This window comes from Macrobrachium rosenbergii, chromosome 6, assembly GCF_040412425.1.
Source record: "Macrobrachium rosenbergii isolate ZJJX-2024 chromosome 6, ASM4041242v1, whole genome shotgun sequence".
Classification (NCBI taxonomy): Eukaryota; Metazoa; Arthropoda; class Malacostraca; order Decapoda; family Palaemonidae; genus Macrobrachium; species Macrobrachium rosenbergii.
The window spans coordinates 31,616,512-31,644,011 of record NC_089746.1 but is presented as its reverse complement, the minus strand read 5'-3'; the positions used below and the strand labels follow the sequence as shown (position 1 = coordinate 31,644,011).

The window sequence follows — 27,500 nt, the reverse complement described above, 5'->3', positions numbered from 1 at the left end:
TTATTCATCATCATGTATCTACTTTTTCAATCTTGCTACTGCATTTCTTGTAATATACTTTTTTTTAAACCTCTTATTTGCTTCGTATGTGTTTTTAACTGCAAGTCCATATAGACTGTCCCTGAATTTTATATTCTTCCCTTCCCTTTCACTCCCTCATTAGTGTTTAAGAAAGCTTCCTTTCAATTAGAATTTCTGTTTTCATTACAGCCATGAACATGTTCATTTCTGAGTTCAGTCCCGTGTCAGCCGGTGAAATTCCATTACAGCACGAATTTCTAGGTATAACAATGCTAGATATACCAGAGAAAAAGAGCTTTCAGGAAAGCTGGGGTTACTACCCCAGTCGATCGTCTTTAGAAGACGTCGGTATAATGAAGGGTGAGTGAAATACCACTACCACGGAAATATACTGAAAGATCTCTCCTTATCAAAACCCCGAAAAGAGTGGTGAGCCGTTACAGCTCCCACACTCAACACTCCCCAGGGCCAGCGACACCAGCGCCACCTACTTCATTCCATTTTCTAGCATGTGATACGTTCGCTTCTTTTGTGTGCTCGTCCCTATTTTGATTTATTTTTCCAGACGCTTCTCTAAGCGGCTGGGGGGATATTCACCAAAACAAAAGTACAGGGAACGTGGTCCACAATGTTTCAGCAGTTCCATATAAACACCCTGGAAGCCATGGCGGTCTTTCTGGCGCTGAAGAAAATCCGCCCTCCCAATCGGATTCATATCAGGTTGGTGTTAGACAGCGCAGTGGTGGTTCATTGCATCAACAGGGGCGGCTCCAAATCAGGTCGAGTAAAACAAGTAATGGTAGCTATCTTCTCCCTGGTGAACAAGCACGGTTGGCACCTGTCAGCCACCCACCTAGCAGGTGTCCGAACGCGTGGTGGCGGATTCCCTGTCCAGGACTACTCCGTTGGAGACGGAGTGGTCCCTGGATGCGGAATCTTTTCAGTGGATTTGCCGCCGGGTCCCGGGACTCCAAGTGGATCTGTTCGCAACAGAGAGCAACTTCAAGCTCCCCTGTTACGTAGCCCCCAACCTGGACCCTCAGGCGTTCGCCACAGACGCAATGACAGTAGATTGGAACAGTTGGGAGAGAATTTATCTGTTCCCTCCAATAAATTTGCTGCTGAAAGTTTTACACAAACTAAGGACATTCAAAGGTCAACCAGCTCTGGTAGCCCCCTATTGGCCGAAGAGCAATTGGTTCCCTCTCCTTCAGGAACTGGGCTTGCGGAGTCTTCGGATTCCCAAGCCCATTCTGACCCAGACAGTACAAACCAAGACTGTGTCAGCTTCCTCAAGGATTCAAGATGCCCTAGCTTTATGGACTTTATAAAGTTCGCAGCTCAAAAAGGAGCAAACATTGACCCTGTCAACACTCTGTTTTTAGAATCAGATAAAAGAGATTCTACTATTAGGCAATATGACTCAGCAGTCAAAAAGTTAGCCTCCTTCCTGAAAGCATCTGAAGCCAAAATTATGACGACTAATTTAGGAGTTTCCTTCTTTAGGTCACTGTTTGAGAAAGGCCTGGCTCCGGCCACTATTACCACAGTCAAGTCGGCATTGAAGAAAGTATTTCTTTACGGCTTTAAAATTGACCTTACAGATTCTTATTTTTCATCCATCCCCAGAGCATGCGCTCGTCTGAGACCAGTATCACGTCCACATTCGGTTACTTGGTTTCTCAATGACGTCCTTAAATTAGCGTCAGAGTTGGATAACTTACATTGCTCTTATCAAGATCTGTTAAGAAAACCTTATTTTTACTTAGTTTGGCTTCAGGTGCTAGAATTTCAGAGCTGTCAGCTCTCACTAGAGGTGATAATTTTGTTAACTTCCTCCCATCCGGAGAAGTCCTCCTCCCCCTGACCCTAGATTTTTAGCTAAAAAAACGAAGACCCACAGGACAGGTGGTCTCCCTGGAAGGTGGTGCCCCTTCCTCAAGATCAATCTTTATGTCCAGTCCATACACTTAAATCTTACCTCTCAAGAACTCCACAGAGTAAGTCGGGTCCTCTTTTTATCAGGGAGAAAGGTGGTACTCTTTCCTTAATGGTATAAGACAACAGATTCTGTATTTCATTAAACAAGCCAACCCAGACTCAGTTCCTAAAGTTCATGATATTCGAGCAGTGGCTACTTCTACTAATTATTTTCATAATATGGACTTTTCAGAGTTATCAAAATATACGGGTTGGAAATCACCTCTAGTGTTTAAACGCCACTATTTAAAATCACTCAAGCCCTGAAATATTCTACTGTAGCAGTGGGAAGTGTCATCTCCCACATTAAATAATTATATCCTTTCCTTTTCCCCCCGCCTACCTCATTTGCTTCTCTGCTTGTTTTCCTGGTAGTTTATGCCTCACTGCCTAGCTCTTCATATTGATATATTTGTATTTTATGATGGAAAACTGTAACCTGATTAGCCATAATTGTTTCGTTTATGGGTACTGGACAGTTTTTGTTGGCTCCACATGCACTCGGATAATTGCGTGTGTTATTTTCATTAGTCTTGTCTCTTACATGTTTAAGCCTAAGTTTACATATATAGTTTTAAAGTTGTATTTCTTGTTCTGTGCACATTTCATGTTTCACTACTTTTAAGTAATTTTAAGATTTTTGAGGTTTTCTCCCATCAGACCGAGACCTCCAGTGTTTTGTAGTGTTAAGTTTATTGGTGTGCCTTAAAATTAAGTTGCCTTACTTTTAAGTATTCTTGCTTCATGGAAGAGATTCCTTAATTAAAATTATTTTCGTTACAATTTTGCCTTTTCTTCAGGTTACCCCCCTTGTTTTCCAGTAGTAGCAGTCTTGGCATGATTCTCTATCACTATTTCACCGGCTGACACGGGACTGAACTCAGAAAAGGGATTTTGACAGAGGAAAAATCTATTTCTGAGGAAGGTCCCGTGTCACCCGGTGACCCTCCCCCTGTCTAGTCTAGTACCCCTCCCCCTTCTTGCACATGCCAAGTCTGGGGTTAGTGCTAGCATGGAATGAAGTAGGTGGCGCTGGTGTCGCCGTCCTGGCGGGTGTTGAGTGTGGGAGCTGTAACGGCTCACCACTCTTTTACGGGGGTTTTGATAAGGAGAGATCTTTCGAGTATATTTCCGTGGTAGTGGTATTTCACTCACCCTTCATTATACCGACGTCTTCTAAAAGATTTATCGACTGGGGTAGTAACCCAGCTTTCCTGAAAGCTCTTTTTCTCTGGTATATCTAGCATTGTTATACCTAGAAATTCGTGCTGTAATGGAATTTCACCGGGTGACACGGGACCTTCCTCAGAAATAGATTTTTCCTCTGTCAAAATCCCTTTTTTTTTTAGTTAGCAGTAACAATCTAGCAAATTTTTTCACATCATTTTATCTGTCTCGAGTACAGTGTACACAAGAGTTTTTATCATGAATCCACACATTCCTGGCAATCAGACCTTTTTAAAACACTTTTCACAGGTTTTTATTGTTTTGGATTTTCTTCTGCACTGTAGATATACTGTATATAATGCTGCACTGAATTTTTTCCCCACGATCCTTGACTATCACATTTCTGTTTTTTTGTGCATGCCTGGAATCCACTTGAAACAAGGGCTACCACTACCCATGATCTACATTTCTGAGCCATATTAGGCATAATTACTCTATGTCTCACCTTTATTTTTCACTTTGGTATCAGTAAGTACCATGACATCCTGCCTTTTCTTCTGTATTTTTCCTTGCAGAGTCCAAACACTTAGACCTATTGTTAGGAATAAAATTACCATTTATATAGGTAGACTCAAGGTATATACAGAAGTTACAAATGTAATAGCCAAAGATCATGCAGAAAAAATTAAGTGTTGTTGGAGAAATGTAATAAGAGGTATGTTTCCAACCAGTTTTGTCTTGAACAATTTTCAAGAGGACTGATACATAGTATAACAGAGATATACAATATAAATGCTAGGATGACAGATAGTAAAAACAAATGTACAGACAGCTAAAACAGTAGGCAACATAAGGTAAGTGTGTTATTTACAAATCTTGTTTTTTGACAGTTATCTGACCACATACACATGCAGTAGTTTCAGATGGAAAAGTCAAAGGTAAATCTATTTGCTGTCATTAGGACAAACTACCTACACTGTAATATCCCCAGATTTTACACATTTTTGGGGAATAAATGAATAAAGTTTATACATTCTTAAGCTGATTTTCCTATTTTGATCTAAGGTTTCTTTTTTAAGATTTGACTCTGTCATATTATGTTCCAAATAATTTTAGAGCACTTTCTTTCACATGAACAAAAAATTATACTGTTATCCCAATGGTTTTGTCTCTTTCTAACCTATCTGGATCAGGAGAGAGAGTAACTAAACAGTACTTCAGAGGCAGAGATTGTTCTTGGCCCTCCCAAATTCTGCTGAAGTTCAATCCATGTGGAATCTTGAAGGATGGAAGGAAGAATAGATTGCTCTATAAGGAACTCATTCTGCTTACCTGACAATGGGATCACTGTATTCCACATAACTCCCAGAACACGAGAGTCAGAGAGTATAGAGCTGACTAACTCTTCTGCTGCAGTATGGATCATGGCAACAGGATTAGTCAGTGTTGCGGCAGAAGAAGGAAACTCCAGATGACACCCTAGACAGAAAACATTTTAATTGTTAGAGCAATTGTACTCTGGAATTTTTAAGGTGCAATAGAATACTCATAAATGAAATGGCAGTGAATAAAACTCCATGAGAAGGTCTTGCCTGAATTTTGAAAACTTTCTGCTCCTGCCTTACATTCTAGTAAAAACACTATGAGGGCAAGTTAAAGGGAGTATGGTCTTGTGCCTGGTCTGACAAGCCTTGAGCCCTCAGAACTAGCTGGACCAGATTCCAAAATTGGTTGATTAAGGGAGTACTGACAACACTGCTGTTGCCAGAGAAAGTGGTGAAGTTGGGAGGAATTATCACAGACTCACTTTCCCAAAGACCATGCTGAAAGAAGTGCAAGGCTCATAACTAGAGCCAATGAAAAATTTTAGGATGGTTATCACTCACAGGAGACATTGTCCGGGTGGGGGCCAGGCTCTGTGGTGGCCCAACTCAACAAATAAAAAATGCACCAAAGTTTCTTTGGCACAATTGAGTTTTCTGTACAGCATATAGTGCTGTATGAAACTCAGCCACAGCCCGTGGAACTTTCAGCAACAACCTGGTGGTGGCCTGTTGTTGGCACCTTCAGCGGTGCCAGACTCACAATCATGACTAACTTTAACCTTAAATAAAATAAAAACTACTGAGGCTTCAGGGCTGCAATTTGGTATGTTTGATGATTGGAGGGTGGATGATCCACATAGCAATTTACAGCCCTCTAGCCTCAGTAGTTTTAAGATCTGAGGGTGGACAGAAAAAGTGAGGACAGACAGACAAATAGCCATCTCAATAGTTTTCTTTTACAGAAAACTAAAAAGGAAATTGTGGGCTGTGCTCACCATTTAGGAAGATGAGCACTCATGAAAGTTTGTAAGACCAACCATGAGGAAGTTCCATCTCCTATCACTTGGTATCTGGCTCAAGGGACAATCAAGGAACAGAAAACGGGGAGAATGTTCAGGAAGGCTCTTGATTCCTTCTTAGAAGGAACATACTGGCCTACTAATGATGGTGAAACTACCATGTCTCAGAAGTCCCATTAAGGGGAGGTCCTGAGTTCAAAAGTAACCATCATTTTACCATACTCACAAAGGAGAATAAGGAAGGAATTCAGCATCAGTAACCTATTGTAGAAGGATGAGAAGAACTTGATCATGTAATTACAAACCAAGTTTGATAACAAGAAGTGGGCTTAACAAAGAGAGAGGGGAGATGCAAACCTTCCATGACCAAACGGCATTCTAGAGTTGCTTTGTCCCATAAGAAACAAGCTTTCCATTTTCCATGAATCAGGGGTATTCTTCCTGCAGTACTATCATAGGGTAGCGAAAGAAACACTTTCTTCTGACAGTGGCAGAACCATTGGGAGAAGTGTATAAGATTGTTGTATCTGAATACGAGTATTTTTTATGAATAAAGGTCCAATATTTTTTTAACACACCTCGTATATGCTTGTCTCATCACAAATCCATTTACTTTACAATAGCCTAAATAGCTCTATAGTTGGGAGGGCTTCCATGGTTGCTGCTCTGTCAGATAGATCAATAGAGCTAGTGCTGGATGGAGCAAAGGACTTTTGGAGAATGACTATATGGTATCTAAAAGTCTAAGGTCTAAGAAAAGTTCAAGAATTGTAAAGAACTGGTGGAAAAAGATTGTGTATTACCCAAAGTCTCAAGTACTAACAAGCAATCAAGAATAGATTTATCTCTTTTAGATAGAGTTGTTCATGGTGGTAGGTTTCTGTTTCCTAATACAGTAAAAGCAGTTATGAATTGGACCATCGATGGATGGTCTCTTGTTTATCGCTTTTCATAAGTTGTATTTTAATAGACATCTTTCAGATTCTTATTTGATACCTGATCCCCTTTTCTTGCCGAGAGCAACCAGATTCGCTGAACAGCAGCACCAATATGCAGTAAATGTGCCTTGCTGTCAAACTTCTCAGTTCCATAGGTCCTTATTCCTCACCCTGTTGGTATGTCATGCAATTGGAACGTCAAAAAGCTCAGGCTAAGATGCAGTGCATCACTACCCTAATGTATTCGCCTTGCATTTTGATACTTTTTGTCTATTTGCTAATTTATTGTTTTCTTTTTTCTTTTTGATAAGTGAGATATCCTCACTGTACTCACTGTATTTCCGTAACTTTACCTTCTCCACTTCCTGATGAGCAACATATTCTTTGAAAACTTAAATTTCATGTCAGTGGCCCCTGTTGGCTTGTTCCATATGAACAGTGTTCATTTTCTGAATAATGATAATAATCTAGGTCAACCTGTAGTGCTTCAACCAGGCATAATGTCTTGTCTGTAATACTGAGTTTTCTTATCAGATTAGGGAATTTCCTTTTCAAAGGGCCCTCATTCTTGGCCAGTAATGACATTCCAGGAGTGTAACGACCCGAGTGGGCCGTTATGCAGGTTCTTTAATATACTCAGGACGGGGCTGTCATGACTGACGGCAGATGCAACAAACAAAGGAGGGGAAAACAACAAAAAACAATAAAATGAGCTTAAAATTAATTTATTTACATTATTTACAAGTGAGTCAGGTCTGGTAAAAAGATAAAAACCATAAATACAAGAAAAAACCAAAAGGCAGCACTAAACAAAATCAAGTTAAAATAAACAAAAAAAGTAGCTTTAAAAAAAAAAAGGCAAAAATAAACAACAGCAGGCAGAAAAAAAAAAAACAAACATACGTCCTCCATCGGGGCACCAAGACAGCCCTCAGCTGCACGACAGGGACAAAAACCCACAAACCAGAAAACCCGATGGAGACGTCAGGACAGCCTCACGCTGTCATCAAAGATGAGCAGCTCGTGGTCACACGACTACTCATGGTCACACTCCACCTCTACGACGTGCTCCACCTTCATGGCGTGCTCCAATTTGCTGCTCAAAACTTGACCAACGTCGACTCCAAAAACTGCCTGCTGCTGCTGCCACTGCCGCTGACTTTGCTGCCCTACCAGACCCGACTGGCGAAAGAAAAACGGCAGCTCACCGGAGTTTTGAACATCAAAACAAAAAAACTTGAAGGTAAGGAGGCAGCAATCAACAAAATTTTTAAGGAACCAGTTTCCCAAAACCATCACTTAACGTGACACCTCCCACCTAAAAGAAAAAAAAAAAAATTATTTTTTTTTTTTTCACAAATGATCCTCCAATGTCAGAACAACCCCGCCAGCCAAAACAGAGCCATCCTGTCACGGTCGCCATTGTAACGACCGAGTGGGCGTTATGCAGGTTCTTTAATATACTCAGGACGGGCTGTCATGACTGACGGCAGATGCAACAAACAAAGGAGGGAAAACAACAAAAAACAATAAAATGAGCTTAAAATTAATTTATTTACATTATTTACAAGTGAGTCAGGTCTGGTAAAAGATAAAACCATAAATACAAGAAAAAACCAAAGGCAGCACTAAACAAAATCAAGTTAAAATAAACAAAAAAAAGTAGCTTTAAAAAAAAAAGGCAAAAATAAACAACAGCAGGCAGAAAAAAAAAAAACAAACATACGTCCTCCATCGGGGCACCAAGACAGCCCTCAGCTGCACGACAGGGACAAAACCCCACAAACCAGAAAACCCCGATGGAGACGCCAGGACAGCCTCACGCTGTCATCAAAGATGAGCAGCTTTCGTGGTCACACGACTACTCATGGTCACACTCCACCTCTGACGTGCTCCACTTCGTGGCGTGCTCCAATTTGCTGCTCAAAAACTCGACCAACGTCGACTCCAAAAACTGCCTGCTGCTGCTGCCACTGCCGCTTCTCTTGCTGCCCTACCAGACCCGACTGGCGAAAGAAAAACGGCAGCTCACCGACGAGAACATCAAAACAAAAAAAACTTGAAGGTAAGGAGGCAGCAATCAACAAAAGGGAACGAGCGGGGAACCAGCAGTTCCCGCAAAACCATCACTTAACGTGACAAGGAGACAACAGTAAATGATGGCAAGGTTTATGAGTGATGAAATGTTGCCCCCATCTAAGGGAGCCCATTTTGTAAATCCGAGCTCCTGATGCAAAGGTGGTCAAGAAACCGCCATTTGGAATGAACAACTTCTATGTTAGAATCAATTCCAAAACCTTAAAGGAAGGGTTCCAACAATGCAGCCTTGTATGCAGTAATGTTGTAACAGCTAAGAAGTACATCAGAAAATTTTTTAAATTTTTCAACAAAGATTTTAACTGAGCTCTCAGTGTGTGGGTAATCCATCTGCACATTCCTTATGGACTGGTGTTGTTGGGTAGATGAAGTCTAGTTTTTGCACCAGATACCTAGCAATGTTAGGTGAATAACCTTCATGGTAGACTAGATTTTAAAAAGTCACATGTGAAGGTCGCATCTCAGAAGGGAGAATGCATAGATGACTTTTCCTCCTTCTGTCTGGGATAGAACAGTTGACAATATGTGGAGTTTGCACATAAAGGCAAAATCACTGAATAATGAGTTTCAATAACAAAATTTTTAAGAACTGCAGTTTATAGCTTTGTTAGCAAGGACAAGAACCACAGCATATATGACATAGCTTAGTAACCTTATCCAAATTCCTCACCTTGTGGGAGACCACTGGCTACCAAGTTTAACAGTTATCTGCCTTCATGTCAAAGTTTTAAGGCACTAAAACCTTTAACTGGGCCTTAAGACTATGCTTAACTTTCCTGTGGAAATCTCCGACATATTGACAAAATAGCACTCAGTAGTATAGTGCCTATGGAGTGAAAACAAGAGCAACTGTCTTGCAACAAAGACCAGTGAGTAATGGGAAAAATTGGCTGACCCACGTGCTGTTGCCACATCTGTATGAGAAGGATAAAGGAAAAACCAAGGCAGTCACTGTAGCCAAGGGACAGAGCCCTCTTCCCATGAGTGCTTATTCTAAAACAACCAACCAGCTATCTGCACTTTGCTACCATTATTGAGAGTTAGGTTAGCAAGACTCATATATACATTTCTATTTTGGCTTCCATAGACACTCCATGTCTCTTTATAGTTTTTTCCTGACTGTGGTTTGCCACTTCTGTGCCTCTACAATTATCTATTACTGTATATTTGTCCCAAATCCCTGTAATTATCAACTGCTTCCATTCTTCCACCATTGATATTAACATTCATAATTCCATCTTCCTGGTTTACACTTACCCTCATAAACTTGCACTTGCTCCCATTTACTCTCTACTTTCTTCTCTTTCGAACTTGTTCATAGTTTCTGAAGCTGGCTTTGTTGACCATTTGCTCACAGGTGTTTTTTTTTTTTTATGAATGGTTGTTTATGGCTTCCGTGTTCGTCTCTGTCTGGATTGTCATCCAAATACCTATATATGTTGTACTGTATTTGTATAATGTATATGATTATTGTATGAAGATTTATATATAGTGTCATGTTGATTTTCTTCCCACAGTATGCTTCAGTGGAGAAGAATGGAGAGAAGTTTATGACTGCCAAAGATTTCGTGCGAGAGTACCTAGGCCTCTACTCTGAACCTAACTACAATATCAATTCCATTAATCTTCTGGGCGGTATCCTTGACACCAGCAAAGATGGCCTTATTTCCTTTGCAGAGTTCCACGCATTCGAAGGCCTTCTCTGTGTCCCTGACGCTCTCTATAAAACTGCCTTCCAGCTCTTTGATACCAAGGGCACAGGCATGGTTACATTTGGTAAGCAATAAAAACTTTATTAACTAATCTTTATCTGAACTGTAAGGTGATGTATATAATATATTTGTCAATCAACCCCCCCCCATTCACAGTCTTGCAATTTGTGGCTTCACCGATTCACAGATTCTTCTGTGGAACTTATCCCCAAATTATTTGTGAAAAATTCGGCAATTTGCAGACTTTTTCGTCACAAAATATTCACTAATTAGTGCATTTTGATGTAATTTTCATGACTAAATATATTTTTTTATGATAAAAACATGATTTACTAATTTTCAGATATTAATATTAAAGGAGACACACCATAATATCATAAAGTGTATTTTAGTTTATATATTTAAGTAAATGCTGTACTGTACTGAAGCTGTGAATTCTAGTGTTTCTCCTGTTCTTTAAAAAGAAAATGGGACAGCCTCAATACTCTATGAGAGAAAATAGCTCAGATTGATTGTAGTGTATTTTGATTTTATTTTCATGACTAAATACATTTTTTATGATAAAAACATGATTGCCTAATTTTCAGATACAGGTATTAATATTAATGTAAACACAGCATAATATCCTGAAATGTATTTTTTTCAGTGTATTTAGTACATATTGAACTTGTGAATTCCTAGTTTTTCCCTTGTTTTGTAAAAAGAAAATGGGACAGCCTCAATACTCTGTGATAGAAAATGGCTCTGATTGACTGTATTGTATTTTGATGTTATTTTCATGACAAAATACATTTTTTATGATAATGAATTGCTAATTTTCAGATATTAATGTTAACGTAAACAGCGTATCATAAAATGTATTTTTTTTTCAATGTATTTAAGTACATACTGAACTTGTGAATTCCTAGTGTTTCCCCTTTTCTGTAAAAAGAAGATGGGACAGCCTTAATATTCTATGAGAGAAAATGGCTCTGACTGAATGTAGGGGGTACTTGAGTTTAGCTTTCACACATAGCTGCAAACCATATATTTTTAAGGGTGATGTTGTAAGATGACTTTGAAATGATATTAAAGTGTTTTAGGATGATAGTTTAAGGTATTTCTGGTGTAGGATGATAGTTTAAGGTATACATTTGGCATTTGAACCATTAAGTAGGCAGTTATAAATATTTTTACCGGTGGTCTTTGGTGTCTGACCTGTTTAAATATGCAATTATAAGCATTTTTATGGGAGGGTGTCAAGTGTTCACAGATTTTAACAATTTGGGGGTGGTTGTGGTACTTATCCCCTGCAAATACCAGAGGTTGACAGTGTGTGTGCATGTGGATGGTACCATCCATTAAGTTTACGTAAGAATTAGAAAAAGACAATTGCCTCCCTTTCTTACATGTTTTAATACATAGAGAACCATTACAATGCAAATTCAGTATTTATAGGAAACCAGACAACAACTTAACTTATGTCCATTTTTATTCAGGCCATCACCTTAACATCGAAATATAAATTTTTTCCTCTATGTTTTTATGAGCTTTGCACATTGTCAGTCCCCAGTATTTGGATCAAGAAATTGAATTCATAAGAAAAATAGGGACAGATTTATGTTATCCTTCACATATACTAGATATTTGTTATAACAAAGCCCACAAAAAGTTTTATAGTGAAAGTAACATGAAGAAAGAAACCCCTAAGAACATTCTTAGCTTGCCTTATTTTAGTGGTTTTGAAAACATAGAATCATTGTTAAGCCTTTTAATATCAACCTCGTTTTTTCTTATAACACACTCAAAAGAATGTTAATAGAAAATAGCCACAAAGAAGACAACAACATTATATAAAATTCCATGTTTGGACTGCCCCTCTTTTTATATTGGCCAATCTAGCAAAGATTTAGATGTCATATTAAGCAACATAGGTATTCAGTCAAAACTAGACAAGCATCCAAGCTATATTCATTCATTTAAGTGAAAACTCTCACAGGGTAAATTGGACTGAAAGTTCAGTGATTGCCAGATCGAAAGATTTCTCTTCAAGAAATCTATTGGAGTCTGCTATTATCCATCTTACTTCCAGCTGTAACTTTAACCTTAGCCCTGGCATGTATTATTTGGACCCCTGTATTAGAAAAATGTTCAAGAATGACCTAAAAGATAAAATCACTGACTTAATTACAAATTGGTTACCAGGAAATAATTTCTGATGAATATATTTGAAAAGTGTCGTAACCTTGGAACGCCGTAAGCTGGACCCGTCAGAAACCGGGACTGCCTGTATATATATATATATATATATATATATATATATATATATATATATATATATATATATATATATATATATATATATATTTATGTGTGTGTGTAACTGAATCATGAAGATATGGACAAATGCCCCGAAGGAAGAGTGAAACAACGGAGTGGTTGCTAGGCCTTTAGACACACAGTCATTTACTAGCAGGCTGCCAAAAAATAAAAAAGTAAGTTTACAAGAAAGATCGTATAATTGACAGATGACTTACAGATATCCCTGAGGATGGGGATTTTAAGGAACAGATGCACCTGGAATCCAAAAGAAAGGTAGATCTTGAGAGGATTAACAAAGGATTAGGCCCAACTGGCTCTGAAGCAGGGAGGAGTCAAATTAAAGGATTATACAGGGGAAGAGACTGACCGCCAAAAATGACCTTGGAATGAATAAGCTGATAACATTTTATAAAAGTACAACACTTAATATATTCTCCTTTTGGTAAACAATAAATATTTTTTACAAAATGAATATTTTCAAAAAACTATTAAACATGTGAATACTTGTGCATAGAAAATACTATATATAAGGTAACTAATTAGTAATTAAATCAGTGATTTTATCTTTTAGGTCATTCTTGAACGTTTTACTAATACAGAGGTTCACATAATACGTGCCAGGGCTAAGGTCGAAATTACATCTGTAAGTAAGTTGTATAATTGCAGATTCTCAAAGATTTCGTGAAGAGAAGTCTTTCGATCTGACAATTACTGAACAGTCAGTCCAATTGATCCTGTGTGAGTTTCACATAATATCATTGTACGTTTGCCCAGTTTTGACTGAATACTTATGCTGCTTTCTTCTTACTTCTAAATCTTTACTGGATTGACCCATATAAGAAGAGCAGCCCAGGCATGGAATTTTATATATTATGTTGTTGCTTTCCTTATGGCTATTTTTTACTAATGTTCCTTTTAGTGTGTTATTAAAAAACCAGGTTGACATTAAAACATTTTAACAATGAATGGGGATAAAAGGTTGCCTATTGCCATACCAAATATTTGTTGGTAGAATTCACCATTGAATATAAACTTACAATCACAATCTTTTGCAAGGCTGTGGCAGTATTAATAAAATGAATTATAAAAATAAGAGTTAAGTTAGCAAAAACACTTTGTTACATTGTAACGAGGTATGATAACACTGTCACAGACCACTCGGGAGTTTTATATTGTGCTTCCCACACTTCACCACACTTATGTTCAAGACACCTTATGGCCAGTGCTTGTACTGACATAAAGCTTGCTTAATCTAAATCATCCAGGCAGAAGGCAGTGGCATTGGGTCCGTTCTGGCAACGACAATTTCAGTGCAGAACGAGTTCAGCTAATGGCTTCATGCAGTTGACTTTGGATATACCATGCAAGAGAAAAACATGACACAACATGAGTGGAGCCAAGAATCATAGTAAATTACTTTTTATAGGAAATAGACAAATGTCATTTTATGTGACTGTTTCCTCAATATTTCATTCTTTTGTGGGAAGCAAGGATATATTTAGCAATTATGGCACAATTTTTATTGATTTCAGGTATTTTGTGTATAATTGTGCCAAAAATAATTTTCAATCCGGCATTTTCATTCATTGACTACACTACCTAGTATCTCTCTCTCTCTCTCTCTCTCTCTCTCTCTCTCTCTCTCTCTGTATCCATAAAGACAACCAGATTGTGTCATTATTACTCTTCATTAGTTGAGAAGAAAACATTTTGCCATAGGCATTTTATTATTTACCACCCCTTATAAAATAGGATTTCTTTACTGCTTTCATCTAGATAGACTTTCATATCTGCATTTTGCTCATATTTGGTTGAACTGTATAAGATTGAGAAGCACTAGACTGATAATAGTAGCTACACACAATTTCAACAATAGAATGGAAAACTTTTACTGTGTTCGATGTATATCACTGAATGTTAATCTGCAACTAAATGTGATTTCTTTTTATATTTTCAGAGGAGTTTGTTGAGGTGATAAAACAAACAACACTTCATCAGAAGGTGCCATTTAACTTTGAAAGTGACTTTATCAAATTCTACTTTGGTAAAGAAAGAAAACGTGCTGTTAATTATGTAGAATTCAGCCAGTTTCTGCACGTAAGTTGGCTACTCTCTTGCGCTTTCCTCATGATTTTATGTCACCTTTGTTGCTATATTGATACATTTGTTAGAGCTGTTTTTCACTAGAGATCTAATGTCTTGATAGAGTCCTGTCATGTTCAGCTGGTTTTATTTTCAGGATTTTCATGAGGAGCATGCAGTTCAAGCTTTCAAGATGTTTGATCAGGATGGCTCTGGCTTCATTACTGCCATGGATTTTAATGACATTATGCTCAACATCAAATCCCATCTTCTTACATTACCAGTGCAGAACAATCTCGTAGCAGTACGTATGAATGTTACAATTAAAAGTTGAGGTGTAAATACATACACCTGTACTATATTGCTTTTCTGGAAAAATTTTATTTTGTAATTTTTTACCAACTTGCTTATGTTTTGGGAATGAACATTCTTTAAACACGTTTCCTCATATTAATGCAACTTTAAATGTAAATGCTATTGGCTTCCCATTTCATAATTAATATCTCAGATAAGGAAGAGAAAAAGGTATACTATTCATTTTTAAGGACTTGGTAAACAAGGTGTATATTCAAGTGCACAGAGTGGAAGTGTTTTTAGTGATTAAATTATTTTGTTTTTTTTTTGATAACGTATAAGGAATTGGTTACTACAAAATATTAATTTGTAAAGCAAACCTCACTTCATTTATAATAGTTGCAAGCTGTTACCAAAAGTAGAACTAATTTTTTCTCAATGAAGGGATAGTTGAATAAGGATTTCCTAAAAGGACTATTTTTTATAGGGAATGAGGGATGCTTATCAAGAGTGGTTAGTCCCCTAGTTAAGATGGGGATACGTTACAATGAACCCATCATTACTGAAAAATATCGTAACTCGGAGGCAGCCTAGCCTACACTATACAGTATAATCTATACATATATGGTACTGTACTGTACTGTCAATTCTTTTTTAGTTTTAATTGGTCTGTAATTATTAATATCAGCTAATTCTGGAGGTTCAGTGAAGATTGGAGATTTCACAGCCTGTGCACCAACAAACAGAAGTTATGATAATACAGAGAAATTGCATAATACAAACAAGAATTGGACATGTACTGTACTCACCAAGATTTACTCCTCTTCAGCTGTTATTTCTTCGGCTGTTAGTTCACAAGATGTAGAGGGTTGAGGCTCAAATGTGGTGGAAGGCCATGGCACCGGAGTCGTTTTCTTAAGGAAGGCATCCATTGTAGCTTGCATAGTGCATTTTTTCATTCTTCATAAATGACTGTGACATGGCTTGAAGTCCTCTCTCAACCCTAGCAAATAATTCCCAGTTCACATCCATTTTACTGAAACATTTCATTCTGTGTTCAGTTGAGGCAAATGCCTCTGCTATTGTTTTCATCGTAAACTTTTGCTTTGGCTCCTCTTCAATATCTTTCTCCCCTGCTCTTTTTCTCTTCTGCAAGTTCAATTAAATCTTCTGCCATTAGCTCTACATCTTGTACTATATGTCTATGAGTTCTTGGATATCTTCCTCTTCAAGTCCTAAATCTAAACTTTTCCCAAGTGACATACTCTTTTTATTAATTTCCACAACTGCTTCATCCTTATCAAAACCTTTAAAGGAGTTCACATACATTTTTTGCAGATTTATCCAAATCACATTCATACACTTGCTTTACCTCCTTCTACGCCATTCCGATGTTCAAAATGGCGTCCAGACATTGAATTTATTCCAGAAAGTTCTGAGCTCTTTGTCTTCGATATCCATAGCCTAACAGCCTGCACAAACGTGTTCTGAAGATAATAGGCCTTGAACATAGCCACAGCGCTCTGATCCAGGGGTTGTGTGAAAGAAGTTGTGTTTGATGGCAGAAACACAACTGTTACGTTCTCATCAACATCTGCGATGTGCTGAGGGTGATCAGGAACATTGTCCAGAATCAGAAGAATTTTGAAGGGGATGTTGTTTTCCGTACAGCATTCCTTCACCTCTGGAATAAAACGGTCCACAAACCAGTCATCGAATAGGAGTGCAGTCATCCATGTTTTCTTATTATGCCGGTAATGCCCAGGAAGTGTATGTTTGCAGATTCCTGCTAATGCCCTCGGATTTGCAGACTGATAAATCATGAATGGCTTGAGTTTATACCCAGCCACATTTCCCTCCAGTAGAAGAGTCAGCCAATCTTTTTGTGCCTTAAAACTGGCATCGATTTTGCCTCTTTGTGTATGTAGGACCATTCAGGCATCCGTTTCCAGTATAGTCCTGTTTCGTCGACATTAAAGATTTGATCCGGCAAGTACCCTTCATCAACGATGATCTTATGCAAAGCATCCTTAAATTTAGCAGCTCCTTCAGCATCAGCTCTTACCGCTTCACCGCTAATTTTCACACTATGAAAATTATGGCAGATTTTTATACACTGAAACCGTCCATGACGTGCTACAAAATCATTGTTGTGGGTATCATCATAGTTTTCTTTAGTTCCTCGAAAAGCAAGCGCCCATTTGTTTAATAGTCAAGAGGCTGAGTGGTTTATGCTTTTGTATCAGGTCCTCCATCCATGTGACCAGTAACTGCTCCATTTCTTCCAAAGGCCCTGTCCTCTTTGTTATAATCATCAGATGGAATTGAGGCTGATGCCTTTACAACATTCATTATCTGTTTCTTGTCTTTAATGATGGTGGATACCATTGACTGCGATAGGTGCTCATCACGCTGCAAAGGCTGCAACTGTCTTTCCAGTGGCATGCTGATTGATAATTTTCATTTTCTGCTCTAGTGTGACAGAATGCCTCTTCTTCATCACACCACCAGCAGGAGACTCACTTGGGCATTTGGAAGACATGCTGATCTTACACAAATTTGCATTTTAAACAGTTTAAAATGGACAAAAATAACACACTACACTAACACTGACACAACATTATTCTATAGACGGTGAGCGTGCGTGAGGGATCGGTCAGGGCAAGAGATTCGCACATCCCAGCCTCTCTGGGCAACGTATGGTACCGTATGCTGTTGCCTGAGCTCATTGCACAAAATTTTAAATATTTGTCATATCGGTATTGCCATCATGACTTCAAAAATATCGTAACTGGTATCACCATCGTAACTTTGAAATATCGCAACTCAAAACATTGTAACTCAAGGATTACTTGTATATCCCAGTCTCTCTGTCCTTACTACTTAATATAAAGTTTATTTTTGTGTATGTTAAGGTTGTTTTAACTGCCTTTCATTTATCCCAGGTTGTATCCGTCATCTTTTCAGTTATTTTGTTCTTTTCACATCCTGTACATTTACATTGCTTCAGTTTCTCTTGTGGCCTCAGCCTACGTTGTAGGTCTGTTATAGCCAATTAAGTATAAGTTTTGGTGGTTAACTTTTTCCTTCTGTGCAAGTATTTTAGGCATAGCAAATTGACTTTTTGGTTGCTGCAGTTTATAACTGTTGATGAAAGTTATATGAGTTTTGCTTTCTTCTTGCTTATCTATAGTGTCAAAATTGAATTTCTCTTTTACTGTACTTGAATAGATGGGCTGAAATTAATGTAGTAATCAAAATGACATTATTGATAGCATGATTAAGATTAGGCAAAATTGATCATACCTATATTTGTTGCTCTTAGAGTTTTTCCTTCTTGACTTCACTTTATATTTATTAGTACATAATACCAAAAAGTGCCCACTCATTGCAATGTTGCTATTATAGATTAGCAGTGCCTTAGAAAAAGAACTGAGCACTGGATAAAATTTAAAATATAACAAATTTTTTACCTCAGCTTTTTGTCCTAACCCATTTCATGAATTGCCACCTTCCCAACATTTTATTTCTTACAACTGGACCAGCCAACACAAATAGTGACTTGGTCTGGCACCAAGGGCTGGTGGAGTCCAGCTGTATGGACTACTAGATGGAAGTGGACAATTTCTTGTACTTATGTGTAGTGTCTGAAGTTGAGCCACAAACACAAGAAGTAATTGGTTTGTTTAGAAAAAATCAATATTGCTTTTATAAAATGGTGTATTTTTTACATTGATGATGATTTTTGTAATTTTGATGCATAAATTCTTTGGCCATATACTCATAGGTTATGGAAATGATAAAGTCCTAGTATGGTAATGGATTACGTATAGCTAAGAAATATTAAATATATTTTAAATTATTCAGAGTTTTACTTTTACCTATCATTTCTTGACTTGAAGCATGTTGTAAGTATGTCACGTGAAGTAAGGTGTCCAGCATTTATTTGCATAAGTACTTTGTAATGCATTGGTTTATAAAGCATAAAATTATCAAGCTCACTGTGTATTGCATGATTCATAGATTATGCAACCAAACAAGTAACATATTGAATCTTTTTCAGGCAGCATCAAGTCATAAAGTAAGCTTCCCCTTCTTTATTGCTTTTAATTCACTTCTAACCAACATGGAATTATGCAAACGTATATATCTTAACTCCTCTGGAGGTTCTCGCACACAAGAAGTAACCAAAGGTATGATGTACTTATCAGTATGTAGAATTAATATTTTAGCTCTGTAGTAGTTGCTTGTATATAAAAGCTGATGGTGGAATTTCTGCTTTTGTTTAAATGATATTATATTCTGCATTCCCTCCTTGTTACTATTTCAACAGGAAGCTCTTAGAATGAGAAAAGTCTTGGTACAGTACTGGATTAAGTGAAGGAAGACATTGAAATATGCGTTATATATTTTTATTGTGTCTGTGATTTATTTTGAACTACTTATATGGGATCATAAGTAGTCAGAGACAAAAAGGCAAAAATGTAATGTGGCTTTTAGGAATGGAATGTGCAAAACCTAGGAACTTCTGTGTTATACTAGCACTGACATTGCTGTTTTCAGAGTTGAAAGTGTATTTATTAATAACAAGGGACAGTTGTTGTTTCGAGATATGGATTCCAAACTATTACTATTAACCTGAAGATTTCAGAATGGAATGTGTATTTTCAAGTGGCCATAGACCAGAAAGAAAAATTGAAGAAAGAAGCAAATCAGAAATCATCAGGAAAACACTTAGTGGTTAATGAGTTATAGAAACACATCTTTATTTTATATCTAATGTTTTTTCATAGTGTAAGTGCTGTTTGTCCTCAGTGGCTCCAAAAGACATACCAACCAATTTCAAAGAATTCTCTTACAATAATGCTTGTTGGCACAGTGGTAGAATATAAAGGACCCAGGAAAAGAGGGCTTTATCTCCTCTCCAGAGCGACTACCTCAGTTTTCCCTTCATCCTTCTTACACAATGTGGCAACACAGCATATGTCAGCTATTTTCCCCATTATGCTTTGGTCTGCCCCAGGGTTCACTTATCCCAGGGTTTTGCTCCAAAAATTTTTTTTAGTGCATTTTTTGATCATCATGAAGACTTTTAAGCTAAGTGTATAGCTTTAAGACACATTGAGAACTTTTACTTCTTTAAAACTTTAATGGGTAGGCTTATATTGGTTGAAGTTGGGGCCAGTAAGTCTCCTGCAAGGTGAGAAGTTATGAGTGTTAGGCTATGCTGTTTTTTCCTGTCTAACAAAGCGTTAATTAGCATTTATGCAATAATATTAGACAATTTTGTTACTGAAACTCATTATCCTTTTACTCTTTTAACATTGATAGAGAGATAGAAAATTTGAGGTTACTGAAAGAGTAAATCAGGTTAGAAGTTCTTGTTTGCGAAACATAGCCATGATAGTACCCAATTGTGCCTAACTTACAGGCCTTGGTGTTTATTAAAGGCCAGTTTTTCCTTTGCAGTATTTTATGATTAAACTAAATGGATTTCGTGAATTCTCAATATTGGGGTTCTTTTCAAGTGTTAAAGGAAAAATAAATTCATGCGGACCTACTTTTGACAGGGATTACTCCACCAATAGTGATGTCACAGGTGTTGAGAAAACTTATCATGACACTTCTTTTTCCTATGAAATTATCAAAAATACATTTTTGTAATGGTGAGCTTTGTTAAAAAAAACTAAATCGTAGATACTAATTTTACATATATTTGGTATGATAATTCCAATAACTAATGATATCGATTCTGTACTAACTAATATAACCTATAACCTTTACCTGGTGCTTGGGAATAGACCAGGTAATCAAAGTTATGAAATGTATAGAAAAACATTGTATTGGTAGCCGTTTAGTTTTGTCTTAATTGAGTTTAAACATTTGTGGGTAAATCTTATAAGGCAGAGATAGCCATTTAGTTTTGTTTTAATTGATAAAAAGATAAAAGATAAACTCAATCATGTGCGTATAGTATGTACGTAAGAGCACATTCATTCCCTTGGTGAACATCCTACAGCTTGTTTTATTTTGTATAGTTAAGCTTATGATTTTCTTATTTATATTTTATGCTATTCTCATTTATATTTTTATAGCATTTTCTCATTTTTTTTTACAACCCAAAAGATAAATGCAATTGTATGCATAGGGTATGTATGTATGCACACAACTAGCCCCAACAAACAGTAGCAGTAGGTTGGTGTGGTGACCTAGGAAATTTGAAATCATGTAGCCAGAATTGGAGCCGGACTAATGATGGAACCGGATTAGTGATGGTCGACCTGTACTATTTTGTGGATGTGACCCATTAATCATGATATCCACCTAACAGCATACTGTGGACACATACTTATGGCCATGTTAGCCAGTTTTAATTTGAAGTGTTTGTTGCCTATACAATGATTATAGGTACCCAACGCTAAGTTCCTTTGATGACTATGGGCTGCTGTTGCACAGGACCCACAGGTCACCTGCACTGCAGCGAATTGCTCAATCTGCTTTCTTCTGTGGAGATGACTCATAACCACCTGTAGGATTAAATGAAAATTTGTTTGGTTGCCAGATACATGTGAAAAATGCAACATGCTCCTGGCAGGAAGTCTAAATGATGAAAGAGCTCAATTTAAGCTGTCTCCGAGTTATAGGTTTTAACAGGAGTACGGAAGGAGGAGGCTACATTGTTCCAGGAGAACTCTGGCATTGTGTTTCCATCTCTCCCCGAGCAGAATCCATGTTTGGGCCATACTCCAAAAGCAGTGGATTCTAGTAATTCCCACTTTGACTCCTCTGATGGAGACAAAGAGTCTTTCCTTGGGAGAGATGTCACTAATACCTGACATGAAGTGGATATAGCCACTGAAATTTCCCTTCTTAATCTCGGAAATCTAGGGAACAGTCTTGTGCTTTATATGAGAGATACCTCAAATGAGAAACATGCCTCTCCCATGCAGTAATCAGAAGTGCCTGTACCTTCTGGGAGGTATAGTAATTTATTCGGGACTTCTATCCTGCTGGGCATTGGTGATACAACTGCCTTGGTATCTTATGTGGACATCCCTGGCATGTGTCAGCTCTTGGAATATAACAGCACATCTAGCAGTATTAGTAATGACTCCCCAGTAATCCTGTGCAGCTAATGGATAGCCTGTTGTACTTTAAATTGTTATTTTTACTGTTTGTTAGGTGTGATGGATTATGTACATAATATTCTTTGATTGTTAATTGTAAATATCGGCATATGTTTATGTTAGTTTTAAGTGTATAGGGTTAGCTGTTTAGGTAAACCTAAAGTTTCTTTTTTTTTTGGCAAAAATAAACTTTTCTGGGAAGTTTAGTTTATAATATTTTAATATACCAGTACTGACATTTAGTGTATTTTTACCCCTTTTTTCCTGTCATCTTTTGTAGTGTGTACTCCTCTACTATTTTCAGTGTCTCCTATGATCATTATTTCATATTTTATTTTATTGTTGGTTTTTATTCTGTACTTTTCTAGTTTCTAAGTAGTTGGGATTTTTGTTTATACTGCTCTTCATGTATGTCATCTCCCTGGTTTCTTTTGAATTTTCCATGGAGCAGCTCTTGCAATCTATGCATAGACCTAATTTCTGATTTTGACTCCTGCTGCCCTATCTGTCCATGGTGCTTTCATCTAATATTACAAAACTAGTTTGGTGCTACCCCTATTCATCACCTTGATAGATATCATACTGGATCTCATTTGTGCGCTAGTCAGTCCAGTGTTGTATATGCATTCAGGCACAAATTGTAGCACAGTTCTTGCATCTTCCATATTTTATAATTTCATCCTCCAGTTTAATCTGTACTTTGCATTTTTCACAAATAAAAGACTTTTCTTCTGTTTGTTCTTGATGACCAGTAGGCTAGAATCATGTAAATTACTAGCCTGATATCATTTTTGCCAAGGCCTATCCATGAATTGTTTAGTACAATATGTTGATCGTGGACAAACTGCTGCTATTAAGTCCCCTTTCAGTGTACAGTATTGTTTTCTTTTCCTTTTTAGTTAATTTCAGTTAATACCACACTTTTTAACAGGTGGTTACTTCTTGTAACCTAGGAATGAGCTGAATTATTCATAGAAGTAAAAATAGTGGAGTACAGCATTTAGAACTTAACCAAATTGAGGATATAACAAGACAAAACTCCTTTGCCAGAGCTTGAAGGCTTCTTCTCTTCAGTTGTCCACTGTACATCTTGATTCCAACACCATTTACTAAATATTAAATTTGCTGCCTTTTACATGCCTCCATTAGGCAGTTTTCACTGTTGTCCTGTTGATGCTATATTTGCTTTCAGTTCGTCTTGATGCTCTTTTTTGACTTCATAACTATTCAGTTCCCATGTTTTTATTCTCTTGGCCATCTTTCTTCTAACTCCCATAGTTGGCCTGAAGCAGTCGTTGTTTTAAGTGTGCTTCACATGGTTTAAGAACATCTTCTGGTTTGATGCTTTTGGTACTTTTTATCATAATTAAATTAATAAAGTCACAGGTTTTTCAGTCTTATTTCTTAAATACATTGCTTAGCATTATAATAATCATTTATCCTCAGCTCTGTAAGAATTCCAGTATTCCTTCCCAATTTCTGTGCATTTCGCACTGAAATGAGTGCCAAAGTCAGAGGTTTTGATTTTAGTGGTGTGATGGGGGAGATAGTACTGCAGAAAGAAACTATCCCAAATTTCTTGCTTTTCATCTTATGGTCACCCTGCTTATGTTGAGTAAATTGAAAATATAAATTACCCTCTTTGGGGTAGCTTAATTTCCATTTCATTAGCTTAATTTCCATTTTATATATTCATCTGATCAATCTGTCACAGACATTTCATATTTGACCAGTACGACTACCACATCAGTATACAGTACTGTAAATATGTGCTGGAGCAGTTCATGGCAATAAATTACACTGATTTTGTTGCTGTATGGCTTTCAATAGGACTGAAGGTAGCAATCATGGAATTTCATAGGTGTGGGGCAGAGCAGCATTATATGACTTAATAGATTTAGTTGGGTATTTGCCACATGATTTAGAGTCAAAAGTACATGAGTCTAAACATGTTTCTGTAATTTTGTCTTTTCCAGAGGAGTTTTTACATTCAGCTCAGATGATGTCTCAAATTACACCTTTAGAAGTAGAGATTCTCTTCCACTTAACTGAACTTATCAGTGAAAGCTCTGGGTGAGTAGATTTTTCCATTATAAATTGAAAACAGCATTTTACTGTACATTACAGCAATAGCAAATGAGACTGCCAAACATTAACATTACTTATGTAACTCAGTAGAGTTTATTCTGGTAGTATGCTTAGTGCCAAAAATTGATTTTGTGCGTGCAACATTTGGCACATGCTAGTTTTTTGTGGTGGAAGATGCAAAAAATTTTTGAGTCGAAAGAGTTAAAATTTTTTTGCTTAAAATTTACTATATAGCATTTTCATTGTTTGTTAAGGTAAGTAATCCACAGCATTATAAATAGTTGCAGAATAGATCACTGAATAAAATACCAGTTCACCTTGGTTTTTTTTTTCATGTGAAATGAATGCCAACTTTTATTATAACTCCTGTAAAGAAAAATGGTAGTTTTAAGAATACAGTAGAATTTATTTCTATACAAACTTATTACAGTACTTCAATACATTAGCCTTACTGTGCATCCATGCAAACTAGACTTTGCATGGAAAGAAGAAATAATTCATTTCTACCAGCCATTGTGGCGTTCTGGCTCACGTTTTGTTTTGTGTAGACCAGTTACAAAGAATAGAAGGGTTTGGAGGGGGGCCAACTTCTGTAAAATAATTGGTTTTAGGAAAAATTAACAGAAAAAAATTTAATTTATTTCAATTTGAACCAAATACTTTTCATTAGCCTGAGTTGCTAGTAAGTGCATGCATGTGTGTGTGTGTGTGTTCCTGTTTAAGCTAGATAAGGCTGCCTCGTACTATAGTTACACAGAGTCAGATGAACTTATGGGAGAAGGTTGCATAGCAAACAAAATTTCTGAAGACTTAACAAGGTGTGTATAATGGGACTGGTTTTTTGTGTGGACCGATGAAATGGCTATACATTAGGAGGATGAATCTATTATACCCTTTTCCTCTTTTTTCTGGGACTGAAAACACTTGGCCTGCTGCTATCACATGGCCAGTTCAGAAGACATTGAGATATTTATGAGTCATAACATTGAACAGATTATCGGAGTATTTGTAACAAAATTAATTGCTTATTTGCAGTAAATTGACAAAACTGCCAAACTTCATATGGATTACTCATATAGAAAGTACTTAGCTGTCACTTACACACTGGGGAGAAGTAAAGACCCATGAAACAAAAGGTACTGACTTCAGGTCATTTTTCCAATGCAGCATGTATCATAAATCAAGCATGAAAAATGTTAGGATTAAGGCAAAGTCCCAACTAAGCAGATTGAGAGTTCTAGGGTAGAAAATTCTTTCACTTCTTTGGTACACACCTTACAACTCTCATGACTAATTTGAATTTCATAGTATTACACTGGGCCATATAAGGTATTTTTCTATTAACAGATGATACAGCCAACTTACTTGAAAGTCTTCAAGCATAAAGATTGAGATCTAGTTTCTGATGGTAGTACTCTAGGTGTGGCTTACAACACAAATTCTTGCAATTCTTAGGAGCCTTTGCTCTGTCCACAAGTAGAAATGGAAACATTTACTGCTTAGCCAGAGTAAAGCTATTAGCATCAAGGCATTGACTGACCACCAGACTCATGCCAGTGAATGAGTGAATGAGACCAGGGTAGAAAATGCATAAGCTTTCAGGTTGAATTTCCCTAGGAGATACCTGTAAGTTAGTGTTACTCTTCTGCTTAAAGAGACATGAGAATCAACAGATTATTCTTGCTTGGAGTTTATGGTTCCTCCATCAATTCTTAGCTTCCATAGTACTTGAATTTTCTCATATAAAACCTACACTCTTGTTTCCTAGTTAATTGATGAAGGCTTGCAGAATTGACAGAGTTGCATTCAACTGTAGGAAGTTGTTTTGTACATTTTTTTTTTCTCCTGAGATCATTAGCATGATATCCTTGGATCTAACTAATGGCTTGTAGTGGAAATGTGTCTCATAGCCCATGCCTGAGGAATCTGTAAAGGCCAACACAATTGTAGATGATAGCCTGTAAGTAACTTCCAACCAGAAGATTTTTACTGAATTGCCCTTAACCAAGAACTACTTAGGCCTATTGTGAGGTTGGTAGGGAAAAGCAGCCATGGAATCTTTGTTAAAATCACTCAACGGTGCATGTAGGAAGGTAAATAATTAGTAGGCTAGGCTACCCTATCATACATTCGATATTCTCTTCAGGAAGGAGAGTGAAATACAAAGTCACAAACAAACCCTGCATTGCCCAAAGGAACAGGTTTTTTAAATAGTACCTTGTCATATACTGAAAGATACAAATCATGGGCACCGGTCAGGAAGTTCGGTTTATGATAGCCAGGATAGCCTTACTATTATGAAATTGGCATTGTTTTCAGGAAGGAGACCAAAATATAGTCAGTAATAAACAGTGTACATTGAGACTGAACTTATCAGATGCTGAAGATATACCTCAGTTAGCAGTAATTCCTGTCCAAACAAAATTGTACATTACACTAATGATTCAGTTCAAAGATATAGCCATAAAATTCATTAGGCCTGGAAAGGTAGCCCAGTTAAACTCAATCATGCAACATAAGCTGATAAGTAACCAAGTCTTATAAGTTGAGATTTGATGAGTTATTTGGTTACTGCACAAATAAATATACATTTAAAAACAATATCTTGCTATATATTACATTGTACAAATCGTGTATGTTAAATTGAAATGGCCCTGTTTACCGTTCAAGAGCTGATTCGCTTCGGTTGTGTACATGGCTAACATGCACTCCTCTTGTCACCTTGTAATTTATTGCTAATGTGTTACAAACTTTGACTGCTTTTAAGTTCCATTCTTCAAGAATAGCAGCTAGTATAGATGGTTTACAGTGAGTGAGTAGGCTGTCATTTTTTAACATGCAGTAAGTTGGTAGTGTCTGTCTTATTGTATAAAAAAAGTTTTAATAATTATTACATTTATCCCTTCTCCTTTATATTGCATAAGATTTACGGCTCTCCTTAATCATGCACGCAGAAATACAGACCCCTTCAGAAAATAGGTGTTTTAATCAATTTAACCACACTCACATGCACGTGCACACATATATAATATATGTATAGATATGTGTGTGTGTTTGCATTAGTATATATTCTTGCTAATTTGTTTAAGCATATGCAATTGATTCTTAGGATGGTTATCTTAGAAGAATATTTTCTTGCAAATGTGATTTTTCTTTAGGTTATCTTACTTAATAGTAAATAATATCAAACAGTTTGTCCTATAATACAGTACATAGATGCAAACTGTTGACAAATTTACATACCACACATGAGATATGGTTTTGAACTCAGTGACTGTGTAGTTATACAAAATATGGCGTATTTGTTATTGCATACATTCTTCCTTCTCTCTGAGTATGATGTAAAATG

General features: G+C 37.0%; 1 protein-coding gene across 3 annotated transcripts in view; it reads left to right on the top strand.

Annotated features, from left to right (window-relative positions):
• aralar1 (calcium-binding mitochondrial carrier protein aralar1) overlaps nucleotides 1-27,500 on the top strand; it is a 335,053-nt gene that overhangs the window by 160,003 nt on the left and 147,550 nt on the right. For all 3 annotated transcript variants that reach the window (XM_067105476.1, XM_067105478.1, XM_067105477.1), the window contains 5 exons: nucleotides 10,065-10,323; nucleotides 14,518-14,657; nucleotides 14,800-14,946; nucleotides 19,000-19,129; nucleotides 24,040-24,136. In XM_067105476.1, the coding sequence (XP_066961577.1) occupies nucleotides 10,065-10,323; nucleotides 14,518-14,657; nucleotides 14,800-14,946; nucleotides 19,000-19,129; nucleotides 24,040-24,136 (773 nt within the window). The remainder of the gene's footprint in view (nucleotides 1-10,064; nucleotides 10,324-14,517; nucleotides 14,658-14,799; nucleotides 14,947-18,999; nucleotides 19,130-24,039; nucleotides 24,137-27,500) is intronic.